A 24,054-nucleotide genomic window follows, 5' to 3' on the forward strand; every position below is an offset into this window, starting at 1 on the left:
TCAAGGACAACTGTTCTCTATCTTATTTGTCCCAATTCAGAAACTCCAGGGAGTATGATCTCCTCCTCTCTTAAGCATCTTGTTTTTTGTTGTTGTTGTTGTTGTTTTTTTAAAGAAAAAGAACTCCTATTTGCTAGTTGTTCAATCAGTAGCTTTCACTAAATGCACAATTAGCTAGAACATCATATTATACTTGTTTGGCACTTCTGAAAATATTCATGTCTACCATCTTAATATTGATATAACGGCTCTGACTTTTGGCTCTGAGAGTCGTTCACAGAATAAAAAAAAAAAGAGCGTTCCTCTACCTTAGGTAGCTTCTATTAATTGTGTTACTTTATTTCAAAAGGCTAGAACACACTCTGGCTCATTTTGAGTCAATTCCTTAGAGAAGAAAGAAAGATCAGGAGAATGAATGGCCTTCAAGAGGCCAGGGTACCTGACCTCCCATATAAACTCATTTCAGTTTTCCAATTTCTCTCTAACCTTGCTGTACAAGTTAGCTTCCCTCTCATTTCTTTCTCTCATTTTTATGCAGAAGGTGAGGCAGGGCTTTTCCTACCAAAAAAAAAAAAAGCTCAAAATGTTTTAGGGCCACATTATGGGATTTTCAACACTAATTTTTATTTATTGTCTTAGAAATGAAGCAAGTTTTCATATAGAAATTTTTATCTAAACAACCTTATTACATAAAAGAACTCTGAGGGAACATATGTTTTTGTTTTTGGTTTTTTTTTTGTCATTTGTAGGGACAAAGTTATCTTTAAGTAGTAAGCAACGCTGCCTCCCACCCAATTCTATCTGTCTCTCCGGTGCTCCCCCCAGGTACCTATGTTGAAAGAATCTGAGGTTGGTCTTTACAGCAAAGAAGTGATCTGCACTCGTTGCCCAAGTCCTTGGCCAAAGCCAGCATGTGTGGTGCTATGATTCCATATCCTAAGCAGAACCTCAGGACCTCTGACTTTCCACTCTGCCCATTCAGTTAGTCTCCACAGCCTTCACTGTCTTCTCTTTTCATGTCACTGATGACTATTCCTTCTTCTGCATCACTACCATGTCAACAACATGAGATTGAGAGAAAAGAACATGTCCTCCTGTAAGATAAACCTTGGTGTTTCAGTCATGACTCAGCAACTTAATAGCTTTGACTTTGGTTATTCCACTTAACCTCTCTAAGCTTCTGTTTTCTTGCCTATAAAATGGGGCTAATTCTACTTAGCCATTCTAAGTCATTGTAGAAATTACACAATGCAAAATTAACATAATCAAATTGAATAATGATTTCTATATGGCTTTTAGTCTTTCCTCCCTCTATGAAATCATCCATGTTAAGTACAGCCTATTAAATTTCTGTCTTGTGATTTCACCCTGTGTGTTATATGAAGAATGGTAATTGCAGTTACCAATTGCTTAATTAAAAAAAAAGGAAGATAAAACCCGATCATGGTTATGTACCTACTGTGTCCCTAAAAACGAGGTAAGCACTCAACAAACATCTCACTTAACCCCATGGAATAGCTATCTTCTTTTCTAGATCTAGAAAGTAAGGCCCAGAGAAGTTAAATAATACCCAATGTCCATTAGCAATAAAGCAGCAGGTTTTGCAAAACATTCTTTTTCTTTTGTAATGACCCACTATAGTAAAACCAAGACCACTTTTCTTGCCAAAAGGCCTTCAAACAGAGAGCACCCACTGTCATGGACCTACTATTGCTTCTCTTAACTGACTCTTTACTGTTAGCATCCCAGGATGACAAATAAAAAATCGTTCTCTCCAAAACATCAGAGCTCATGGAATTCAATCTGTCCTCCCTTTTATATTTCTAGTGGTCATTCTCCATTTTGACCACTGTGTGTGTGTGTGTGTGTGTGTGTGTGTGTGTGTATACACAAATTCATGAGAATTTTTAAATGTGTATTTATTTTTGAAAGAGAGACAGAAAGACAGAGTGTGAGCGGGGAGGGACAGAGGGAGAGGGAGAGAATCTGAAGCAGGCTCCAGGCTTCGAGTTGTCAGCATAGAGCCCAACACGCAGCTCGAACTCACGAACCATGAGATCATGACTGGAGCCAAAGTCGGATGCTTAACTGACTGAGCCACCCAGGCGCCCCGAACATGGTTTTATTATAGTTTAAATTCACCATTTTCTGCATTAGTGTCCTGAAATGAAGAGCGAGACTCTTGATTTTAACTACTGTGTTTTGGGTTTAATAGCTTGAAGCCCTATGGACACTTTAAAAAGTGCATAAACTCAAATACGGAAGTTCAGTTAAAAATTTAGATCACCCCAGTAACATACCATGCATCCCAACCCAGTGAACCCAATACTCTTCCAAACTCTAATACAAATTGTTTCTCTCTCCCATTCTTTAGTCGGAGGATTCACAGAAAAATCTGCTTAGGCACTGTTCCTGCTGTCTTCAAACTGGTCATGACACATGAATTCATAGAAATCTGTTTATATTTTATATTAGATACTATGGCTTAGTCAATATTTTCATGTACAATAATACCTAATTAGGCAAGTGCTTTGTACTCATAAATATTATAGAATGAATGTATGCTTAATGAAAGTAAAAGTAGAAATCATTAAATTACAGCTACGAACAGTAATTAGTTACTTGTCTTAAGGGAGACCATATATGTCCTCACACTGATAAATCATGACTCAATTCACCAATGAGACAAATATATACATTACTTTGTAAGAATAAATATCTATAGGTAAATGCAGCTATCACAGGGGGAGAAGAAAAAATTTAAAAAACTTAAAAGTTCCTCCATATGTACCTTTAATTGCACTTTTTAAAAATATTACAATGAATACTTAAAATTCTAGCACTATAATCAAATCCTGTGTCACAGTGTCCTGCCTAGGTCCTTTTACATTTATCTATTAATCTACTCCATGAGCCATATATTCCACAAAATTTTATTGGGTGTCTTAATAATGCCTTTGCTGTGTGTATGGGCAAATTCAAAACTGAAGAGAAATACCTCATAGGAAAGTATTTAGTGTGGACTAAAAGATGATTCTGCAATTAGGGGCGCCTGGGTGGCTTAGTCGGTTAAGCGTCCGACTTTCGCTTGGGTCATGATCTCGCGGTTCGTGGGTTCGAGCCCTGCGTCGGGCTCTGTGCTGACTGCCAGCTCGGAGCCTGGAGCCTGTTTCAGTCTGTGACTCCCTCTCTCTCTGACCCTACCCTGCTCACGCTGTCTCTCTCTCTCCTAGAAATAAATAAAAAAAATATTTAAAAAAAAAAGATGATTCTGCAATTAAACACTCATGTGAAAGCCATGACTTCCTACTACAACAATCAAAAAGTATGGATTGAGGAATTCTTACCATTCAGAAAAATTAAAGTTTGGCTAGTCATGCAAAAAACAAACAAACAAACAAACAAACCCGCACATACAGACTGACCAGACGGCCACCTACAATCTTCCTCTAACCTTCTCTGGTCCAAGGAGCAGTCAAGTTACACTGACTGTGTCGTTTCACAGCACTTATAATTTCAACACGGAAGGAGCAGGCTTCCCTGATACACTCCTCTTCAATAGTCAGGCCAAGAAATGAAGAGTGAGATTCTTGAAGTCAGTAAGTCAAGTAAATAGAATATCTTTTGTGACTCGGGAATTTTAAAAGTCTATAAGGCCTATTTCTTCAACAGACTGGAAAACAGCACAAGTAAAATGTTATCTTTCTTACTAGAAAAAAACATTTGTTTTAATTCTTATATTCTATCCTTTGCAATCCTGGGAAGAGAGTCTCTCTCTCTCTCTCTCTCTCTCTCTCTCTCTCTCTCAACTCCTATTCCTAAGGAGCTATTTATTCTTTACCTCTTACTCATAAGCATTATTATCCAAACTATCCATAAAAGTGCAAAAGTATATTTGCAGCGACATGACACTTTCCCCCTCAACTTTATAACATTCATCTATGACAATATATTTTCAACTAGTGAATTAGTGTCTAGGGTTGCCAACACAAATGGAGAGAAAAAGAAGTGTCATTCTTTTTAAACGATGGAAAGTCTCACACGTCATTCCTAAACCAGGGTGCTCTCTTAGTGGCTCTTGGTCCCTAGCACTCATCACTCATGGGCTGCTCAGCACAGAGCATGCATCAAGGCAGGCCCACGCAATTGTTAGCTGGCAGTTTAAATGGGACCGACTTGTCACCAGAGTGACAGCCTGGGCAATTGTTTGCCCTCTGGGAACAGGTGCAGGCAGGTTCAAATGAAACACATCCAAATACTAACAGCAAGATTCTTAATCATGTCAATAAAAAGGATGAACTGGTGTCTCAGATTCAGTGGTCACAATATGCCTCTTACACTTCGGAAGATGAAATGCTGTCTGGCTTTTTAATAGAGTGTTCCAAGGGATCTATTGTGTCATTATTATTTTTAAAGCATGCTACTTTGTTTGCTGGGTGAAACCTCTAATTTGGATACCCCACATGCTAAAAGGAATGTTTCTGAATAACACAAGGCCAGGTCATCAAAATCAAGGGAAGGGAAATAAAAGAGCCTGGAGGTAGAAGAAAGAAACAGTAATAAATAATGAGGCTTTATTTCTGAATAATGGCAAGGTTTTATTGTAAATACCAAAAATGCCAAAGAGCTCTGAAAAAGGATAGCTTAATGATATCATTATTGAAACAACAAGATACAATAATTGGTGGGGGTGCCTGCATGGCTTAGTTGGTCAAGTGTCTGACTCTTGATTTCAGCTCAGATCAAGATCTCAAGCCTCACATTGGGCTCTGCACCGGGTATGGAGCCTGCTTAAGATTCTCTCTCTCCCTCTCCCTCTGCCCTTCCCCTGCTCTCATTCTCTCTCTCTTTTAATGTTTTATTTATTTCTGAGAGAGAGACAGCATGAGCAGGGGAGGGTCAGAGAGAGAGAGGGAGACACAGAATCCAAAGCAGGCTCCAGGCTTTGAGCTAGCTGTCAGCACAGAGCCCGATGCGGGGCCTCGAACCTTGAGATCATGACCTGAACTGAAGTCGGACACTTAACCAACTGAGCCACCCAGGCGCCCCTATTTTTCCCTTAAAAAGAAAAGTTGGCAAATTTAATTTTTGCTTTTAAATTTCCCAACCTTTGTGTGCTAGATTTTGTATGTTGTGGTAGCTTTCATTACATATCTCTTTAAAATGTTATATATTCTATACCTGAATTGCAGCTAACTCTATACAATCTTTTTCAATAAAATTCTAATAATAACATGCAATGTAAATGTAACTAGATATCATGGCTAAACAATAGCACCTTAATATTCATGGTGTTAAAACAATCAATCAAGTATTCTTGGTATTAAAACAACCAAGTAATCAGGGTGCCTGGGTGGCTCAGTCAGCTGAGCGTCTGACTCTCAATCTTGACTCAGGTCATTATTTCATGGACCATGGGTTTGAGCCCCACATCAGGCTCTGTGCTGATGGCGTGGAGCCTGCTTGAGATTAGTGCTTCTCCCTCTTTCTCTGCCTTTCCCCCACTTGTGCATGCTCTCTCTCTTGCTCTCAAAATAAATAAACTTAAAAAATCCAATCAAGTAATTGCTTAATATTTATAAAATATCTTTTAAGAAATCACTTCTGTGAGGAATAACGAAGACAACATACAGTCCTAACTTTCATTGTGTAATTAACTTTGTTAATAACCTGTGTAATGGGTTTGAAAGGTAAAATTTAACATATGAAACAATAAGAGAATAATGAATTACTGAATGATAGAGATTCATACAATAAAGAGATCAATGAAGGCTGCCAAAGGAGGAGAGAGTCTTGGAAGAGGAGGGGTTAAGCTGGAACTGAATGAAAGTCCTGGGAGTGGACAGGGAGGTCCATCCAGGGAAGAGAAAGGTAAATCTGAGTAAAAGTAGAAAATGTCCATTTTTATCTCCTCTGTTTAAAAACAGAACAAAAAACAGAGGCTAGAGAATAAGATGAAGAATTCAAGATAAGTACCTCTAAAATGTATTGTCTTAAAGAAGCACAATTGTTTTATTAGGGGGATTTGCTTTACTTTTAGATAAATAGATATTTTCTCATTTGGAAAAATCATAGTTATATTGCTCCTCCAAATCCAGGCTCTGAACTTAAGTAATGTTTCTATCTTGGCTCTGCCATTTTCTGACTGTGTGAGTTACTTAATCCCACCATTTCCAAGTTTGTTTGTAAAATGGAGATAAAAAGAAAAAGTATCTGCCTCTTAAGATTGTTTGAGGTAAATCAGGTAATTCATATAAAATATTTGGTATAGTGCTTAGCACAAAGTTTTAATAACCAATACCTTTGGAATACCTTTCCAAACATAGGATTCCAATTATTTATGCTCAAGCAGTATTCAATAATAAAGTTTACCAATCTCTGCCTGTTATTCAATAATTACAGCTAAATGATTAAAGCCTTTCCTCCAAGGAATATCCAGATACTGCCTACATCCTCTGTGTTTGAACATAAAGATTAGTCTCTCTTAGAAAAAACCCATTTGATCCCAAGAAAACAAGATGATTAAGCAGCACAAAAATAATCCCAGATGACCAACTATTGAAAAAATGTACTGAATCTTCATGAAATCAACACTTGACAATTCCCCACCAAACAAGAAGTGAAAAATTTAGTTCTTTGTGTTTTGAACCAGTTATATTTACATGCAAACACATTTTCAATTTTTTTCCAAGTTTAACTCAGCTGTATAGTTTTTTTAAGATGTGATTCAGGTGACATCACTTTTTCAAAGAATTCTTTAACTTTCTCTGTCATATAGTAATATAAACTTAAATTTGATATTTACATTCAAACTGAGGGGGGGAAGCTTATATATTAAGCATGCCTGGAAATATAAAATATAAGTATTATGAGAAATTATAGAAAAGATTTAGCTTAAGACTTCACAAAAAATATTTCAATGCCAGACCATTAATTTCAGTAGTTCTTTGAACTATAATAAAAGAGACAGCAAATACTGTTTTCAAACTTACTAATAGTGGGCATCATTCTAAATTTTCACATCATGCTTCACTCTTTACTTTGATTGTCAGGAAACTCAGAATTAAATTTTAGTTCAAGCGTATTGATGGTCCTCTCTATGGTTCCTAGTAAAATTACCATCCCTTTTATTCTAAATTATTTCTGTATTTCTGCATTTTATTGCCTTGTATATGTGTGCATGAAATTTTAGAATAGGTTTGCTTAAATTCTTTCTTGAAGAGAGTGGAACTATAAATATTTGCTCTTGTGATTACTTGATTACTGAATTTACTACTAGTTTATATTATCCTAATATATTCACTGAATTCAAAATTTTGAGATTTAAAAAAAATATTTATTTACTTTTGGGAGAGCATGAATGGGGGAGTGGCAGAGAGAAGGGGACAAAGAATCCAAAGCAGTCTGTGCACTGACAGGAAGGCAGTAGCAGCGAGCCTGATGTGGGGCTCTAACTCACGAACTGGGAGGTCATGACCTGAGCTGCAGTCATAACGGAGCCACTCAGGTGCCACCAAATTTTGAGATTTTATACAGAAAACATGTTGAGAGGTGGAAAGAATGGTGAAAATAGACAGCAATTCAAAAAGTCATCATGGGGGTGCCTGGGTGGCTCCGTTGGTTGAGTGTATGGCTTTTCAGGTTACCATCTCATGGTTCCGTGGGATTGAGCCCCTCATCGGGCTCTGCACTGACAATGTGGAGCCTGCTTGGGATTCTCTCTCTCCTCTCTCTGCCCCTCCGCTGCTTGTATGTGTTCTCTCACTCTCTCAAAAATAAATAAACTTTAAAAACAAAAATCAAAAAGTCATCATGATATAAACTCATTTTCTAGCCCAGCACAAACTACAAAGACATACACGTACTTAAATATGATAGGGTTATGTTTATAACTAGTAATGTTCTGGATGTACCAGGAAAGATCTCTGACTAACTAAGAATCACATAGCCTGGGCCAAACGCTTTTATGGGACAAAGCAGAAAATTGGTTCCTCCTTTGACTGAACATTACTTCAGTAAATTAACATCTTAAAAAAGTCTTCAAATGTTTGAGATATGCCTCAGATGATGAAGGTTTCTTTCTCTACCTGAAAACCTCTCTGTAATTGTCCCATGAACATTCAGAATCATTTTAGGCTTAAGGTCTGTGAGGGGGCCTCTTTTGCCATGAGAGATGATCCCTACATGAAACTAAGATTTCAGCACCCTGTGCTTAAGTAAGTTAAGACAAAAAAGTGAACCTAAGGCAGGAGTTTTCAACTTTCCCTTTAACTGAAATTGAACTACTTTTCATTTTTCCAAGGCCACAAAATGGTGTGTGTGTGTGTGTGTGTGTGTGTGTGTGTGTTTGTGTGTGTGTAGGTAAGTGGGAATACTTTAGGTTGATAAATAAATAAATTAATAAATAAATAAAAAGGAGGAACACCTGGGTGGCTTAGTCAGTTAGGCATCTGACTATTGATCTCTGCTCAGGTCATGATCTCACAGTTTGTGAGTCCAAATGCTACACTGGACTCTTTACTGACCGCGCGGAATCTGCTTGGGATTTTCTCTCTGCCCCTCCTCTACTTTGTCTTTGTCTCTCTCTCTCTCTCTCTCAAAATAAACAAAAATTTAAAAAGGAGTAAGTTTCTATATAAACAGAAGGCATAGCGCTACAAGCTTTACCTGGCCCCTATGAAAAAATCCTGGCAAACTAAGGAAAGAGAAGGGATTAAGGACTGACCCCATAAATTGGGTATCTATGGAAGACTGATTGATCAGCATCCTCTGGTTAGGGAACCAGGCCCTACAAGTTCCCTTAAAAGAGGGTCATCTCATTAAATATAAAGTAAGGAAAAGTAGTTGGCACACTTGCTGAACAGCACGCATCACATGATAAGTGAAACAACTTGCCTTGTTTCTCCTCCTCCAGTTCACTGTCAGAGCATCCATCACCTTCATCTTTCACATTGTCATCAGCATCTGCCGCCTTCTGCGACGAGGCTTCACTCTCCTTTTCAGGGTCTAAATGATCTTTTTCATCATCTGAGGGTGACTTTGACATCCCATTCATTTGATCATCAGCCTGTCCTTCTTCATTAGCTTTCTCATCTTGTTTCTCCTCATCTACTTCAAAATCTTCTTCATATTCTGAGAAAAAAAAAATCTCCACTCTGAGAATGAAAACAGAATCCCTGATACTTAAGCCATTTTACTTTAATGAGAACTCTGAGTCCACCAGTCTCTCTTCTTTGGGCCTTTCTTCACGTCTTTTTCACACAATTAGTGAACATGGACAAACCAACAGCAAATGATCAAAGATTGCAATCAGTCACATATATAAGAGCACAAAAGAAATAAAGCTCCAAATGACAAGGCTGCAACCTAATGAAAGTCCATTTACAAATGGACATCATCATCTACAATAACCTAAATGGACAAGAGAAGAACTTGATAGAAAACAATAAATTAGAAATAAATTAAAAATGAAGAGAACAGGGTTATAATAATGAAAGTTAATTTGGAGACTCAGTGAAGTCATATTTCGTATGAAAAATGTTCAAAATATTTGGATATCAAGTTAATGAATAGCGAAGCGGAAAAATTCAATTAATCAAGTCCAAAGGCCCCGAGAAGTAACACCATGAATAGCACATTCTTTGAGAACCAAATGGACATCAAGAAAAGGCATTATGAGGGATTCTGTACCTAGACCGGAACCCAAATCATATGCATTATTCATCCCTACAGTCAATGAAATAATTACATTCCAAGGATAAAAAATTCTTATAAAATAGAACATTCCTGTCACAGCCACTAATTTGCTTCATTCCCTACAGAGGTGCAACAAATCTGTAGCAGAAAAAGGAAATTGTCACATCAGATAAACTCCAGCTGTCCCTTGTGGTTATAATTTTTCACCTTTCATATTTAATTGTTCCCCTTTTTCCTCCACCAACAACTAAAAATCTTGAAGTGACAACATGCCAAGGATGGAGAGCAAAAGGATTTCATGCAGAACCAATTAAGCAAATAAACAATTATCTTTAAGAGAAAAATTACAGGGAAAATAAAGCTTTCCCCATTTTGTGCGTTTTAGTTATTAGATATTCTGGCTTCCTTTGCAGTGGTGGGGGCCTCTCAGGTAATTACTTGAGAGCTATCCACCCTGCTGCAATGAAAGAAACTTAATTTAGAAATGCATGCCCTGTGCATATGAAGAAAGCTCTGTTAATGCAGAGATTGTATGAGGGAGATGTAAGGGGAAAAGTGAAATCAGAAACTGTAACGAAGAAAGGCAAACAAAGAGGATTCATCATAAGAATGTTTCCATGAAAGAGATTTAATACAGGGAACATGAAATGCAAATTATTATCAGCAGAACAAAATTATAAATAAGCAAGAAGATGAAAATTTTGGTTTACATTGCATGAAACAAATAGGAAATACTAATAAAAACAAATAAATATTTGGATCCAACTATTTCACACCAAATAATAGGACAGTTCCTCACCTGGCCTAGTTAGCTATCAATCAATAAGCCTTTATTGAGCATCTTTAATGTGCAAGGAGATAAAATTGCAAGATCTGAGACACTACAATAACACAACACCTGCCATCAAGGAAACTCCAATTTTTATGGAGGAAATAAGACCCAGGTACAGAAGACAGAACTGTACTCATAGTAGTTTTTATACATGGTCCTCAGTAGTGTTAGTTTCAACACTACTGGGCTGGATTGCTTATGAGTTTTTATATAAGACTCATGATTAACTATGTGAAAGCATGTCAAATGAGTGGAATGGAATTTTTAAAAGGGCATAAAGTCATCTGGAGATCTTGGAAGACTTTGTACAAAGAAGAATTTAGGTTAGCCACAGAACTTGCACGTGCATGCATACCATACACACACACACACACACACACACACACACAGAAACAAGCATCTGTCACTTTACAGATATTTCTTCCTGGTCACAGGATAAGGAGAGGGCCAAGCAGAACACTAGTATATTGCTATAATTCCATCAATAGTATTACATAGTGGTAACATATGAGAGTTTTAGAGAAGGGCCGTTAGGTGCTGAAATCCAAGTTAAAACAGTTGCTAGCTGTGTGACCTTAGACAATTTGCTTAATACCCTTAAGCTTCAGTTTCTTCCTGTGTGATATGGTAGCTCCTGCCTCACAAAGCTGTGGTCAGTATTAAAGCAATGATCCCTGGAACATGCTTAGTACAGCGTTATGGAGAATATGTGTCTAGTGATTAGTAGGAATTAGTAGTAATAGTGATTGTGAGTGGAAGTGGAAAGAGTTGGTTGTAGACCAGGAGAAATACACTTTAATGGAGGCACCTGACTAACACTGGAGAAGTACAAGTGCCCACAATTAGGACACAAGTAGAGTTATATTATTGAAGCAGAGCATAAAATTAAAGGAACATGCAGTGAACCATAAGAATAGTCCCTACATCCTATTTTACAGGACCTTCTGTGTTTTCTCCCAAAGCATGGGTTTCAAGGCTGTCCTGGCTTTGCCCTATTCACTACTGCCTTCACATCTAAATAAATATCATCCCTCCATTAACCACAAGAGCTCAATTAGCATGACAGCTCAAAGCCATGTCCTTTGTGTTACCTACTCGTGTACTCAGCTTTCTGGATTCCTTTTCATAATTTCTTCTGTTCCTCTCATCTCATCTTCCTTCTTCCAGAGAATTTAATTAGCTTGTTGTTTACCATCCCCACTAATGAGGAAGCAAATCGACACAAGGTCAACATCAACCCAGCTGCAACCCTCTCTTGCTGACCTCCACTCAAGTTTCTTGCTGCCCTTACCATCAGTGGATGCTCTGGAGAGAGCAGAAGTCTTGCTGCTACGATTTCTTCTTCTTCTTCTTTTAAAAAGAACCAGTCCACTAACTAGCCAACACAGGAAAAGACCTTGGGAAAAGCTATATGCATAAAGTACACTACTCATAACACTGGCCATGTTGGTTTAAGAAAGAAAAAATGAAGAAAATGGAAAACCTCTCCTGAACATGGCATAATAAACCTACATATCTTGAAAGTTTAAAATACATAAAACACAACCCATTTGTTAATCTCTCCACTATTGCTGTTGCCATAGGTCATTTTAAATTCTCAGTCTAAGATAATAAAGACTAAAAGGGATCACAGAGAGAGATAAACTGGGTCAAAGTGTTATAAGCAAAATCTATTTTAAGATGACCGTGTTATTTCAGTAATAAACAAAGTGTGGTGCTATAATAGCTCTGTAATTATTCTCCTGGATTTCTGAAACCCTTGGGCAACAGCAAGATGAGGTGAGAAGGAGGTACCTGGGAATCTGTCCCCTTCCTGAGGCCAGTTCTTCCACAGGTCACCCCAGCCCCCAGCTTTGCTCCCCTAATCCTGGCACTGTCTCCCTGCTGAAGGAGGGACACCCAGGCAGCTCCTCCTTTCTGGCTGTTTGGACACATCACCCATAATCAGGCAACATCCAAAATAGCTTGTACAGTGAGGGGAAGTCTGGGTTTTCGAATTAGATAGGCCTGGGTACTGGACTATGGCAGAGGATGCCGCCCCCAAATAGCCACTTTGGTATAAGATTATTCTAAGCTGAAAGTAACTGAGTAATAGTAGATATAAGAAGGGCTCTCTGCCCTCTCCCTAAAAGCAGGACATATATTTTTGAAGGTGTCTCCCCTCCTCTCTCTACCAGGATGGACACAAGTTAATCATAGGAGACTTTAGACCCTTAGCAGCCCAGACAAAACACCAGAGGAATCAGCATAATAAACCTCTCCAAAACTAGTCCTTATGTCATTAATTTTGCTATATATTTGTCTTCCCACAATTTGCTGCCCCAGCAGCTCAGTCCTTTCCCTTTTTCCTGCGACTTATCTAAAAATGTATTGTTCTTTTGTAAAATGCCACATAAGCCCAAGTTCTAACCACCCCTTTGAGTTACTCAGGTGAGTGCTCCTGAGTGTATGTGCATTGTGCATGCTAATAAATGTATTTGTTTTCCCCATTTTAACCTCTTTTGTCAGTCTAATTTACAAGGACCCAGCCAATGAACCTAAACGGGCTCAGGAAAAAGTTTCCTCTCCTACAATATGAATCTTAGTTCTGCTGCTTTCTGTTTGTATCCCTGAGCCTCAGCTTCCTGTCCTGTAAAATGGAGGGAATAATAATATCTACCACAACGAATGGTGAGGATAAAATAAAATGGTGTGTGGAAAGCTCCTGGCCCAGTGCTCAGTGCCTGGCACTTCCATTATTGTTATTATCACTACTATGCATATGAGTGAGTGTCTGTGTGGATGTCGAAAGAAAGAAAAAGGAAGGAAGGAAGGGGGAAGGAAGGAAGGGAAAAAGGAAGGAAGAGGGAAAAGAAGAGTACAGGCGAGGAGAGAAGAAAAGAGAAGAATAACAAGGAAGGCAGACAGATAGGCTCTAGGACCCCAAGCCTATGTCAACTGTTTTTAGTTATGGAATACTCTCACTGCTATAGAAGCATCAATTTCACCAAAGCAAGTACATTGAAATACTAAAAAAAAAGGTAAAATTCTATTTGGTCAACCTGGTCCCTCTCTCTGCAGAAGTGAACAGAGCTTCTGGTTCACACAGACATAAACTGCCCCCCCTTCCTCTCCTGCCCCTATACGCATCTTCACCTCTCCAGAGTCAGACCTGTCCTCCTCTGCTAAGTCAGGTGACACAGGACTCCACACAAAACTGGGAAAAGGTAGTCAGGGATTCCTCCCATGTAACAGAGATGCCTGAAGACTGTAACTGAGTAACAATTAATATATATTGTGGTAAATTTTGATAATGGCATTTTATTCTTTTTTACTTATTTATTTTGAAAGTACAATTATGTGGGGGAGGGTTAGAGAGAGAGGGAGAGAGAGAGAGAATTCTAAGCAGGCTCTGCACTGTTAGCTCAGAGCCTGACACAGTGCTCGAACCTACAACCACGAGATCACGACCCTGGGATCATGACCTGAGCCAATATCAGAAGTCAGACACTGGCCGACTGAGCCACCAAGGAGCCCCTGATAATAGCATTTTAAAGGCCTTAAGCAAAACAACAGCAATAACAACAAGAAAGAACTCCATTTTCTCCATTACCGTATTTAAATATATTTTCCTGGTCATCTTCCCAAACATTTTGTCCTGGCTTTCCTTTATGTTCCATTTCTTCCACAGCTGTTCTCACTTCTCCACTCCTTGTTTTTTCGTGAGCTGATAAAATGACTGAAGGGGACATTTTGTTCCCCTCTATCTCATTCCTTCTTGGTATCATGTACCCTCTATCCTTCCTCAGTTTCCCCTCACCCTTCTTTAGTTCTTCTCTCTTCTCAATACTCTTTTCTTTCCTAAGTTTTGGTGAAGTTGGATTCTTGTCAAGGCCCATTGCAATAATGCACCTATGAAAAATATAAACACAAGGTGATTCTTAACCTATATTAAAACACAGTGGAACCTCAGAGTTTTTAAAATCAGTTACTTTTTACTCCAGTAAAAGATGTTATAAGAAATTTTTCATTACAGTACACATAGTTAATTAGAATAAACTCTTTTCTCCTTATTAATACTAAAATCATGTAAATTGACACAAATATTAACAATTTTACCCACAGTAATAAACAAGAAAACAACTTAACAACTAAGAAAGGTAGTTTCAGACTAAAACTTGTCACTTCAAGCATAATTTTGGCCCTATAACAGAGTCCAATAAACATCATTCAAGTCTTTAAATGAGAATTACGTGCGAAAAGAACAGTCAGGTTTATAAACATAGGGAAGCTGAGATAAAAAGAATCAGAAGAAAGATGCCAGTCTTTGATAATTTGTTATTCCTGCAACACAACAAAAGACTTACATACAAGGTTGACTCTCAATAAATATGATTGATTTTTTAAGAAACATATACAGTCAAATGTTGTTGTGCCCTTTAAGTAAACACCTCGGGAGCCTGCATGCTTATTTTAATAGAACTGTCATCATTGTTTTTAGAATGGCCTTTTGAAACCTGTACAATAATCTTTTTGTGACTTTTCCTGGCAATGAGCTTTTTTCTTTGGAGATGGCAATAATGTGTAGAGGTCATAAAGTCATTCAAAGTTGAATCTGGTGAAATAAGCATATGATTTGAATGCACTGAGACATTGAAAAATATTTTAAAAATCAGTTATAACAAAAGTAACATGAATAAATCCTTCTATAGCTTTTTTCCTATCTCTGAAGTTAATATTGAAATAAGAATTCCAGCCATGATGATAATACAGACATTAATAAAAATATGATTGTGATAATATTATTGAGCACTCCCTCTGTGCCATGCTCTTTGCTGGGTACCATATACATATTGTCTTGCAGGATTCATTACCCTGCCCAGAACAATAAATTAAGAACCAACATCACAACTTTACAAATGAGGAAGCTGAGGCTGACAGTTGCCAAGCTCACCCAGCAGGTTAGTGATGGAGGCAGAATCTGGCTCAGGACTGCTAGACTCCATCACCTCCCAATGAGGTAGACAGTAGACTGGTGTAGATGAACAGCCACATGGACAGATGTTACACTGCTGGGCTGCCCACTGGGGAAAGTACCCACACTTTTCCCCAGAAACTAGCACGAATAAGAAATTTTCACCAAGGCCTAGAAACAATCTGTGACCTGAAAAAGGGCCTGGGTGTTGTCAGTCTCCACTACCTTTCTCCTCTAGCACCACCTGCATCCCCTTCTCTGCAGGTTACATGACTTAGTGGGAAACTGAGTCAATAGAGTGCATAGGTGAAAACAGATCCAAATGCAGTCAAGACATGTCAGTCCAGGAGAATCAGAAATAATAAGTAAATCTGAAAATTGCTTCAAGGTGAATCAGATGCAATGGTGATTTCTTGAACTGAAGATTTCACTGAATTTCAGCCATTTCCACTCTAGAAATAGCAAAGGAATCAATTCTCCCAGCTGATGAGAACTTAGTTATATCACTTATCTTTTCAATATCGCCCCATAAAATAAAGCTAAAAGGATTTGCACTCAAAGTAACTATCAGGCTGTAAAAAATGATATAATAAGAATACACTTACCTCCCCCATATTAAGCATGATAAATTCTTGACTGTAATGATGATGTACTTAGCACACCGCTTTCCTTGAAATAAAGGTGTCATGAATCTTCACAGAATATGATTACTAGCACTGCCTTCTGTTCAAGCTGTTCTTCCCTTATCAATGGCAACACCAAATCCATCGATTTGGAGCTTCTGATATGCTGTTACTTTTAGTTTATGTTGTGACTGTGTGGAGGCTTTGCTGCCTCCCTACTGCACGCACAGACTTTTTATTGCCCATCTGCTTAAGGGAATTGGACGAACAAAGTGAGCAACATCTGTGCTCTCCTCGTCACTGACTACCTATTTGACTTCTGAGTATAATTTGAGGTGTTGATTTTGATTACTAAAGCTCAGAGCTGTCTGCGTTCCACTTGGCTAGGCAATTCTTCCTCCTGGTGTTCCACTCTATCGACTGAAAATAACTACCTTGTCTCTTCAGTTTCCATGACTGAGGGATGGGTGCACCTGTGGAATCTCCACACCTGTTAGTGACCGCTGCTGAGCCTTTCTTGTTTTCTGAGGACCTCAAACAGGTAATTCCTAATCACGTTCAGAAATAGAACTCCCTGTTGTTGTATCACACACTTCCCTCCTCATAACAAGAGTTCCAGAACCCGTATTTTTAAAATGAATTAAAATCAATTTAATTTTTAAGAAATCAGAGAAATTGATGTACATCCCTTAAAATGACTAAAAGTGGGGCGCCTGAGTAGCCTCGTCGGTTAAGCACCTGGCTCTTGATTTTGGCTCAGGTCATGAATTCACAGTTCATGAGTTCGAGCCCTGCATCAGGTTCTGTGCTGACAAGCAAGGAGCCTGCTTGAGATTCTCTCCCTTCCTCTCTCTCTGCCCTTCCCTGCTTGCTCTCTATCTCAAAAATAAATAAATATTTAAAAATAAAGTAAAATAAAATAACTAAAAGTGTTATTATGGATGTGCTTCCCCCAAAAGTCATATAATATTACAAGTGAGTTTATATACATAATAACTAATATGTAATATAAAAGTAATAATATATAATGTATATTATAAGTGATTGTAATATATTATATTACAAGTGGGTGGTTCTCAAGTTTCACTGGAGCTATGCAGTTTTGGTGCTTCTGGAATAATCAGAGTAGTCTCATATGGGGTAGAGCCAAACAAGCAAAGCTGTAGCACTCATCCATACATCCCTGCCCCATTTAAAACTTTCTGCCTTGACTTCTATTTGGTGCAGCAAGGAGACATGAAATGACACCCCCCTTTTCTAATTTGGCCATTGACACATTTCACTTGGAGAAATGATGATGAAATTAACAAAACACTGAAAACCAGTGTCCTATAAAAACTGCATTTTAGTTAAGGATAACAGATCTTATTCTTTAATACCACAACCATTTTGTTATTATTATTTGAAAAGGTCACAGAAAAAAGCTACAGAGAATCAAATGAAATCATATAAAAATTGTACAGAGACTATTAAGTATTAAATAGGAAAGTAGAGGTCATTAATCAGATTTCGGTACTGAGTACTAAACCCCCATAGAAAGTGTTTACATCCAAACATTTGCAGCTTAGATTTATATAGTAGCTCTCAAAGAATGGAGTGTGTTTGTGCTTGGAGGATTGTATGTAAGCTCACTGTCTTTCTTAGGAGCTAAATAGAAATTTGTTAGATGACTTGCCCGCAAATATGGAGAAAGCATATTTGAGTTGGAATAGGAAAGCAACCTCAGGTGGGTCCTAAGCACTCCTGAGCCCTCCTACTGTATTGCTCTAGACCATTCATTCTGCCACTTGCTGGATGACTTCTGCACACCTTTTCTCTCCCCTAAAGCCTCCAATCCCTTCTCCCCCTTAAGCCTTAACCTCAGCTGATAAATTCTTATTTGACTGAAAAAATAGAAACAATCAGTGTAGAACTTCCAGTTGGTCCCAACACATGCATCAACTTACCTCTCTCCCTCCCCTATAAGCCACCTCTCCTCCAGTTGCTCTAGAAGAATGAGTCTCCTCCTCTAAGGCTAACATCTTGATTTGGGCCCTGGATCCCATCTCCTCTCACCCACTCAAGCATTGCCTCCAACAGTTTCTCCCTCCATGTCATGCTCGATTGAATTTTTTTTGATACCTCTGTCTAGGGTATCAATTCTGTCTATCAGCATATAACATATTACTATATCTCCCATCTTAAAAAGTAAAAAGTCCCCTTTGGCCCTTATAGCCTCCTTCCTGGCTGTCACCCAATTTACATCTTTTATAGCAAAATTCTTTAAAAAGAGTTATCTATATTCTCTGGCTCTACCTCTTCTCCAATCATTTCTTAAACCCACTCCAATCAAGTTTGCATTCCTTTACTCCACTACAATAATTTGTGTCAAGGACACCAATAACTGACACATTACCAAATCATACTCAATCCTCAGACTTGACTTGACTTTACCTATACACACATTTGACCTAGTTGATCACGTTTTTCTCTGTTCATTCCCAGGACACCGTGTTCTCTGGGTTCTCTTTATAATCCCTTGCCTTCCTTCTTAGGCCTTTTTCCAGTTCCTCTTTACCTCCTTCATCTTTAAACTGGAGCAACCTGGACATCAGACATCTCTATCTGCATTCAACTCTTAAACGATCACATCCCATCTTATGAGTTTAAATGCCATCTATATGCAAACCATTCTCAAATTTATATCTCCAACCTGGACCTCTCACCAGATCCCAGATTCACATATTCAACCACTTAATTAACATCTCTGCTTGCATACTCATAGACATCTTACATTTCATGTGCCCCAAACCAATATCCCTTCATTTCACTCCCAAACCTGCTTCTTCCACAGTTTTCTCCATCTTAGTACATGCGAACTGGACATTTTTTGCAGTTATTCAGAACAAAAACTTTTCAATCACTTTTGACTCTGCTCTTTATCTCATGCCCTGCATCCAATCCATCAATAAATCCTGTGGACTCTGCTTTCAAGATATATCTAGAACCCAATCACTTCTAACACTTTCTACCATTCTCTCTCCTCTGGATTAAATTAGTTTCCAGTCTTTCCTTGCCTCCACCCCTCTTGTTTATTTTTCCCAGAAGAGCTACAGTCCGATCAAGACAGGTCATTGCTCAAAACCTACCTTAGAAGCTCTGTATCTCACTTAGAAAAAATCAAAATCCTTGCAGTCACTTTAAGATGTTACATGTCTTGGCCTTACTGTCCCTCTAATCTCTATAAAACTTCTATTATTGTCCATCCCTTACTTTTGCCCTGGCCACAATAGGTTCTGCACACCAAGCATGCTCCTGCCTCATGCTCTTTGTATATTCTTTGCTTCTACTTGAAAAACTATTTAGAGGAGACATTTTTTCTGGTTTCTGTTCAAAAGACATCAAAGAGGCCTTTCCTGACCACCCTAGATAAAATACCACCCTCTGACCCTTGTTCCCCTTAACTCCGTGTATCTCCCTTCCCCTGTTCTGTGCTCATCACACTTAATGCCATATGACACAAATTAACTGGTTTACTTGTTATTTGCCTTTCCCCCATTAGAATGGGCTCCATGAGAGGAGGAACTTTGGTTGGTTCACTCCTATAGCTTGTCATACATTAATTTTCCATTAGTACTTTCAGAAAAAAATTAAAGAAAGCCTGCATGTCAGTGTCCTAATTTCAAATAGAATTCCCAATATAAAAGCTGATGAACAACAGTCAAAATTGATCTTTTATCATGCATTTTGTTATGTCTGAGATGAAAACCAGGGGTGTGAGAATGATCACCAGGCCATTCCATAATGCAAGCATGCCTCTGGTATGCATGACCTGAAATTCCCAACCATATAAGACACATGCATGACACACATTTGGAGATTCCCCAATCCAGTTCCTAAGAAGACTGAGAATAAAACCCCCTCTTCTCCTTCACTTCAGTAACAGAATTTAAAACAGTATGAGGAAAGAGAGAGGGACAGACTTTGAAACACCACCAGCTTTTGCCCCCATTATATATACATCTGGAAGTCTAATTCATATCTTATAATTTCAAATACAACATACTGGGTTATAATAAACAACCTTTAACTTAGACATTTTAGGCTCATCTACACTGATATCTTTGTTAACAGACTGTGCTGAGAAATGCATCAGTAGAAGCATGAGAAGAAACATGTAGCAAGGCTTGCCCTCTACCAGAGGACATTTGTTTCCATACTTGTAGCAAGGAGATGATCTCTCCACGCACACAAACCCAAAGTAGCCTCTTTTGCCTCCAAGTCTGGAACCTTTCCGATGCTTATATTCACAGCAGGAGCTCAACCTGTTCACTTGCATCCCATTCAGGAAAAAGGTGAGGCTGAAGGGGAAGCCATGGTGCCTTTTGGAAATAAACTGAAAGGTCTCTGGAATTAAAAAAGTAAATACATCAGTGAAAGCAACTGACTTTGGACTAATATGTTCAAAATCACACTTTTCTATTAGGTAAGTACAATAGTATGCTCTAGATTACCTTTTTAACTTGAGAACAATGTTTAATCATTAAAAACACTTTCTATTACTTTTATTTACAATAAATACTCCAAGGCATTATAAAACTCTGATTTGTAATAAAATAATAACATTCTATGAATTCTTACTATGGCCGGGCATTCTTCCTGATGAACTTAGGTGTGTTATTTCTCAACAACCACATGAAGTGAGAATGTCATTATCACTAGTTTCTATATGCAGGAATTAAAGTTTAGGAGGACTCAGTAGTTCATCCAAGATCATACAGTTAAGTAGGACAGTTGGTGTTTGAGTCCAAATATCTCTCTTGATTCCATCTTGCTATGTTAGCTACTGTTAAAGTATATGACAAAAGTTACTGTGAGCTCAGTAATGCTTTTAAATAAATGTGTATTTTTAGCTGTGAGTTGAAACCGCCTAATATGTATGGAAGAGGAGGAATTATTCCATCTCTAATTCATTCTCAAATCTGCCTGGGTTGATTTCCCTCGCTTGCTCCCCCACCCACCCAAAAGCCACAGCAATAAATTAAGAACCACTGCTTGTAATTAATAATTGTTAATCATCCCAAGTCTTTATAATGCTCTTTGAAAAGGTCTCACCTTGGAGATCCCAAATTCTAGGTCTAAGAAACCCGTTCTATAGAATGACTCAGAAACCTGCTTTTCATGACACTTCTGTTACTTCCTACAAAAGAAGCCTCCTGGGACTTTTCCACTTGCACTAATAATGGGGTTGATCATTTCATCTCTCTGCATGTACACCTTTCTTGTTACTGCAGTATTTCAATGTACATTAAAAATATGGCTATGCCACTGCTTCTCAAACTTTAGTACTAGTGCACCAGAATATCCTGAAAGGCTTATTATAACCCAGATTGCTGGGCTTCCTGCCAGTTTCTGATTCAGTAGAACACAAGAATTTGCATTTCTATCAAGTTGTCAGGTGATGCTTGCGCTTCTGGTCCAGGGACCACAAGTTGAGAGCCCTGAAGTAGATGTCTGCTGCCCTCCATGCTTCTGAAATCCCTGAGAGCTGGAACTGGTCTTACCTTTGTTTCCCCAGATCCCAGGACAATGGCATAGGAGGCCCCCAGTAAATAATTAATACATTATTATTTTAACCTGTTTCTTTCATAGTCATCTAGAAATATTATGTTTGGACCACATTCTGCCCCTAAAAAAAAGTCTAAATAAGATGCAACTTGTACTAAAGAACAGAATTATTGAAAAGGTAATTCCATTATTTACACCTTAGTATTTGTGATGCAAAATTAAACACACTAGTGAAGAGAAAATTGGAAAGTTAGTGTCTGGGGAAACTAAGATACAACAGATTTTAAAATATACTGGTCTTTGGATGCGTGAGTGTCTCAGTAGGTTAAGTGTGCGACTCTTGATTTTGGCTCAGGTCATGATCTCCTGGTTTCGTGGCCCCCCGCTTTGGGCCCTGTGCTGACAGTGCTTGGGATTTGGGATTCCCTCTCCCTCTCTCTCTGCCCCTCCTCCACTGCTGCTCTCTGTCTTTCTCTCTCTCAAAATAAATAAACAGTTTTAAAAAATTCTTAAAAGTCCACTCTTCTAAATGACATATGGGCTTCTAAATATTGACTAGAAAGCGAGTTTGACCGCTTTCTTTACTGAAATTTGAATAGGACATTCATGTAACTATGATCTATTCTGCCAGAGCCTCACACTCTGTAACTACCTGAGATCCCAGCCTGGGAGGAGGTACAGCCAATGAAATGCTGTGAACGGGCACAGAAGACGAACTGCTAGAAGTGACTGCCGTTCCATTTTGTACCCATGTGGCTAGAGAGCACATACACCTATTATTCCATTTCTTTTTTTTTTTCAAATTTACTGACCAAAAATTGACACCATCTGCTCTTCTTTCCTTGTTATTTATTTTTAAATTTTAAATTTTAATTTTTAATGTTTATTTTTGAGAGAGAGAGAGAGAGTGAGAGACAGAATGCGAGTGGGGGAGGGGCAGAGGGAGAGGGAGACAGAATCCAAAGTAGGCTCCAGGCTCTGAGCTGTCAGTACAGAGCCCCTGCGACAGGGGGCTCAAATCCACAAACCATGACATCATGACCCAAGTGGCAGTTGGACGCTTAACTGACCAGCCACCCAGGTGCCCCTAATTTTATATTTTAAAATTTAGTGACCCTTTGCAACCCTCGCTTAATGGTTTCTGCATGAAATTAATGGAAAGAATATAAACCAGAAGTCAGCAGATTTGGGTCCATGTCCTAGTTCTTCACTTCCAAGTTGAGTTTCTGTTGGTAGGTCCTTTAACTTTGCTGCATTTCAGAATTCTCATCCATAAACTGAGGATGGCCAGGGGCGGGGGTGAAGGAGTGGGGTGGAGGGAGTGACCCAGTCTGCAGAGTAGTCCTAAGGATTATATAATGTATAATGTTAGAAGGCATTCCAGGCTATTTGTAAAACGTGGTTATTCATTGTGGACTGGCAAGTGGCTCGCACTGTGTTAGGCACTAAAGAGAAACTAAAATACCAAAAAAAAAAAAAAAAAGGTCAGTACAGAGCCCCCGCGACAGGGGGCTCAAATCCACAAACCGTGACATCATGACCCAAGTGGAAGTTGGACACTTCCAACTTCCAAATATGACCTCCTTCCTCAAGAAGTTATAATTTAGCAGGAGAGATGAAAATAATATACCTGATTTCTGGAGTGTGGTCACCAAATCCTCTCCCCTTAAAATTTTGTCTCTAAAAATGGACCAAAGACTTAAAACAAGCTGAGCAGCAGTTATTCATCAAAAATGACTGAACTTTTTGTAAGAATAGAGGGAGTCTGAGGCATTCTTGCCTGGGGCTGCTCTTCTCCCCCTCCCTTGCCACCATTTCATCACCTCCTTCTAATAGGGTAGGGCAAGCCAGAAATAACCAGCAGCTTCACTGTCAGTGGGGGCTGACTTCATTTGGAGCAGAAAACAAAAAATCCTTGGCCAGTAGCATTACCAGTAATAAGTAGCAATCTTGGAGGCAAGCTATCGTGGAAGGTCAGAGATTCTGCTAGCTGAGACTGTATTTCTAATTAGGGCAAGCAGGAGGCCACTGGAATAGCCAGAAATTTAACAGGGAGATGCGGGCTATAAAGGCAATTATAGACACATTCAATAAGCTCTCAACACATCTCCGGCTAACGGGAAGCGGCATGGATTGGAGTAGGCCCAACCTATTCACACATCCCTGGCCTACTTGGAGCTTGCATCTGTGAACAATGAAAACACAAGAAAGTCTGGTGGAAAATAAAAGTTGAAGCAAGACTTGAAAACTGCCTGAACTTTGAATGTGTTCCTGAACCTGTTATAACTGGTTGAATATTGCTCTCTAAAAACCCATAACTGGGGTGTGTGGGTGGCTCAGTCAGTTGAACATCCAACTCTTGGTTTTGGCTCAGGTCATGATCTTGGGATTTGTGGCACTGA

General features: G+C 38.7%; 1 protein-coding gene across 1 annotated transcript in view; it reads right to left on the reverse strand.

Moving 5' to 3' along the window:
• The window catches only part of ERICH3 (glutamate rich 3), a 111,708-nt gene that overhangs the window by 20,660 nt on the left and 66,994 nt on the right, over positions 1 to 24,054 (reverse strand). Inside the window, 3 exon segments of the mRNA XM_077779001.1 lie at positions 8,896 to 9,132; positions 14,121 to 14,419; positions 20,305 to 20,491. Coding sequence (XP_077635127.1) covers positions 8,896 to 9,132; positions 14,121 to 14,419; positions 20,305 to 20,491 — 723 coding nt within the window.

Source organism: Crocuta crocuta, unplaced genomic scaffold (assembly GCF_008692635.1).
Source record: "Crocuta crocuta isolate KB4526 unplaced genomic scaffold, BGI_CrCroc_1.0 scaffold58, whole genome shotgun sequence".
In the NCBI taxonomy this organism is placed as follows: Eukaryota; Metazoa; Chordata; class Mammalia; order Carnivora; family Hyaenidae; genus Crocuta; species Crocuta crocuta.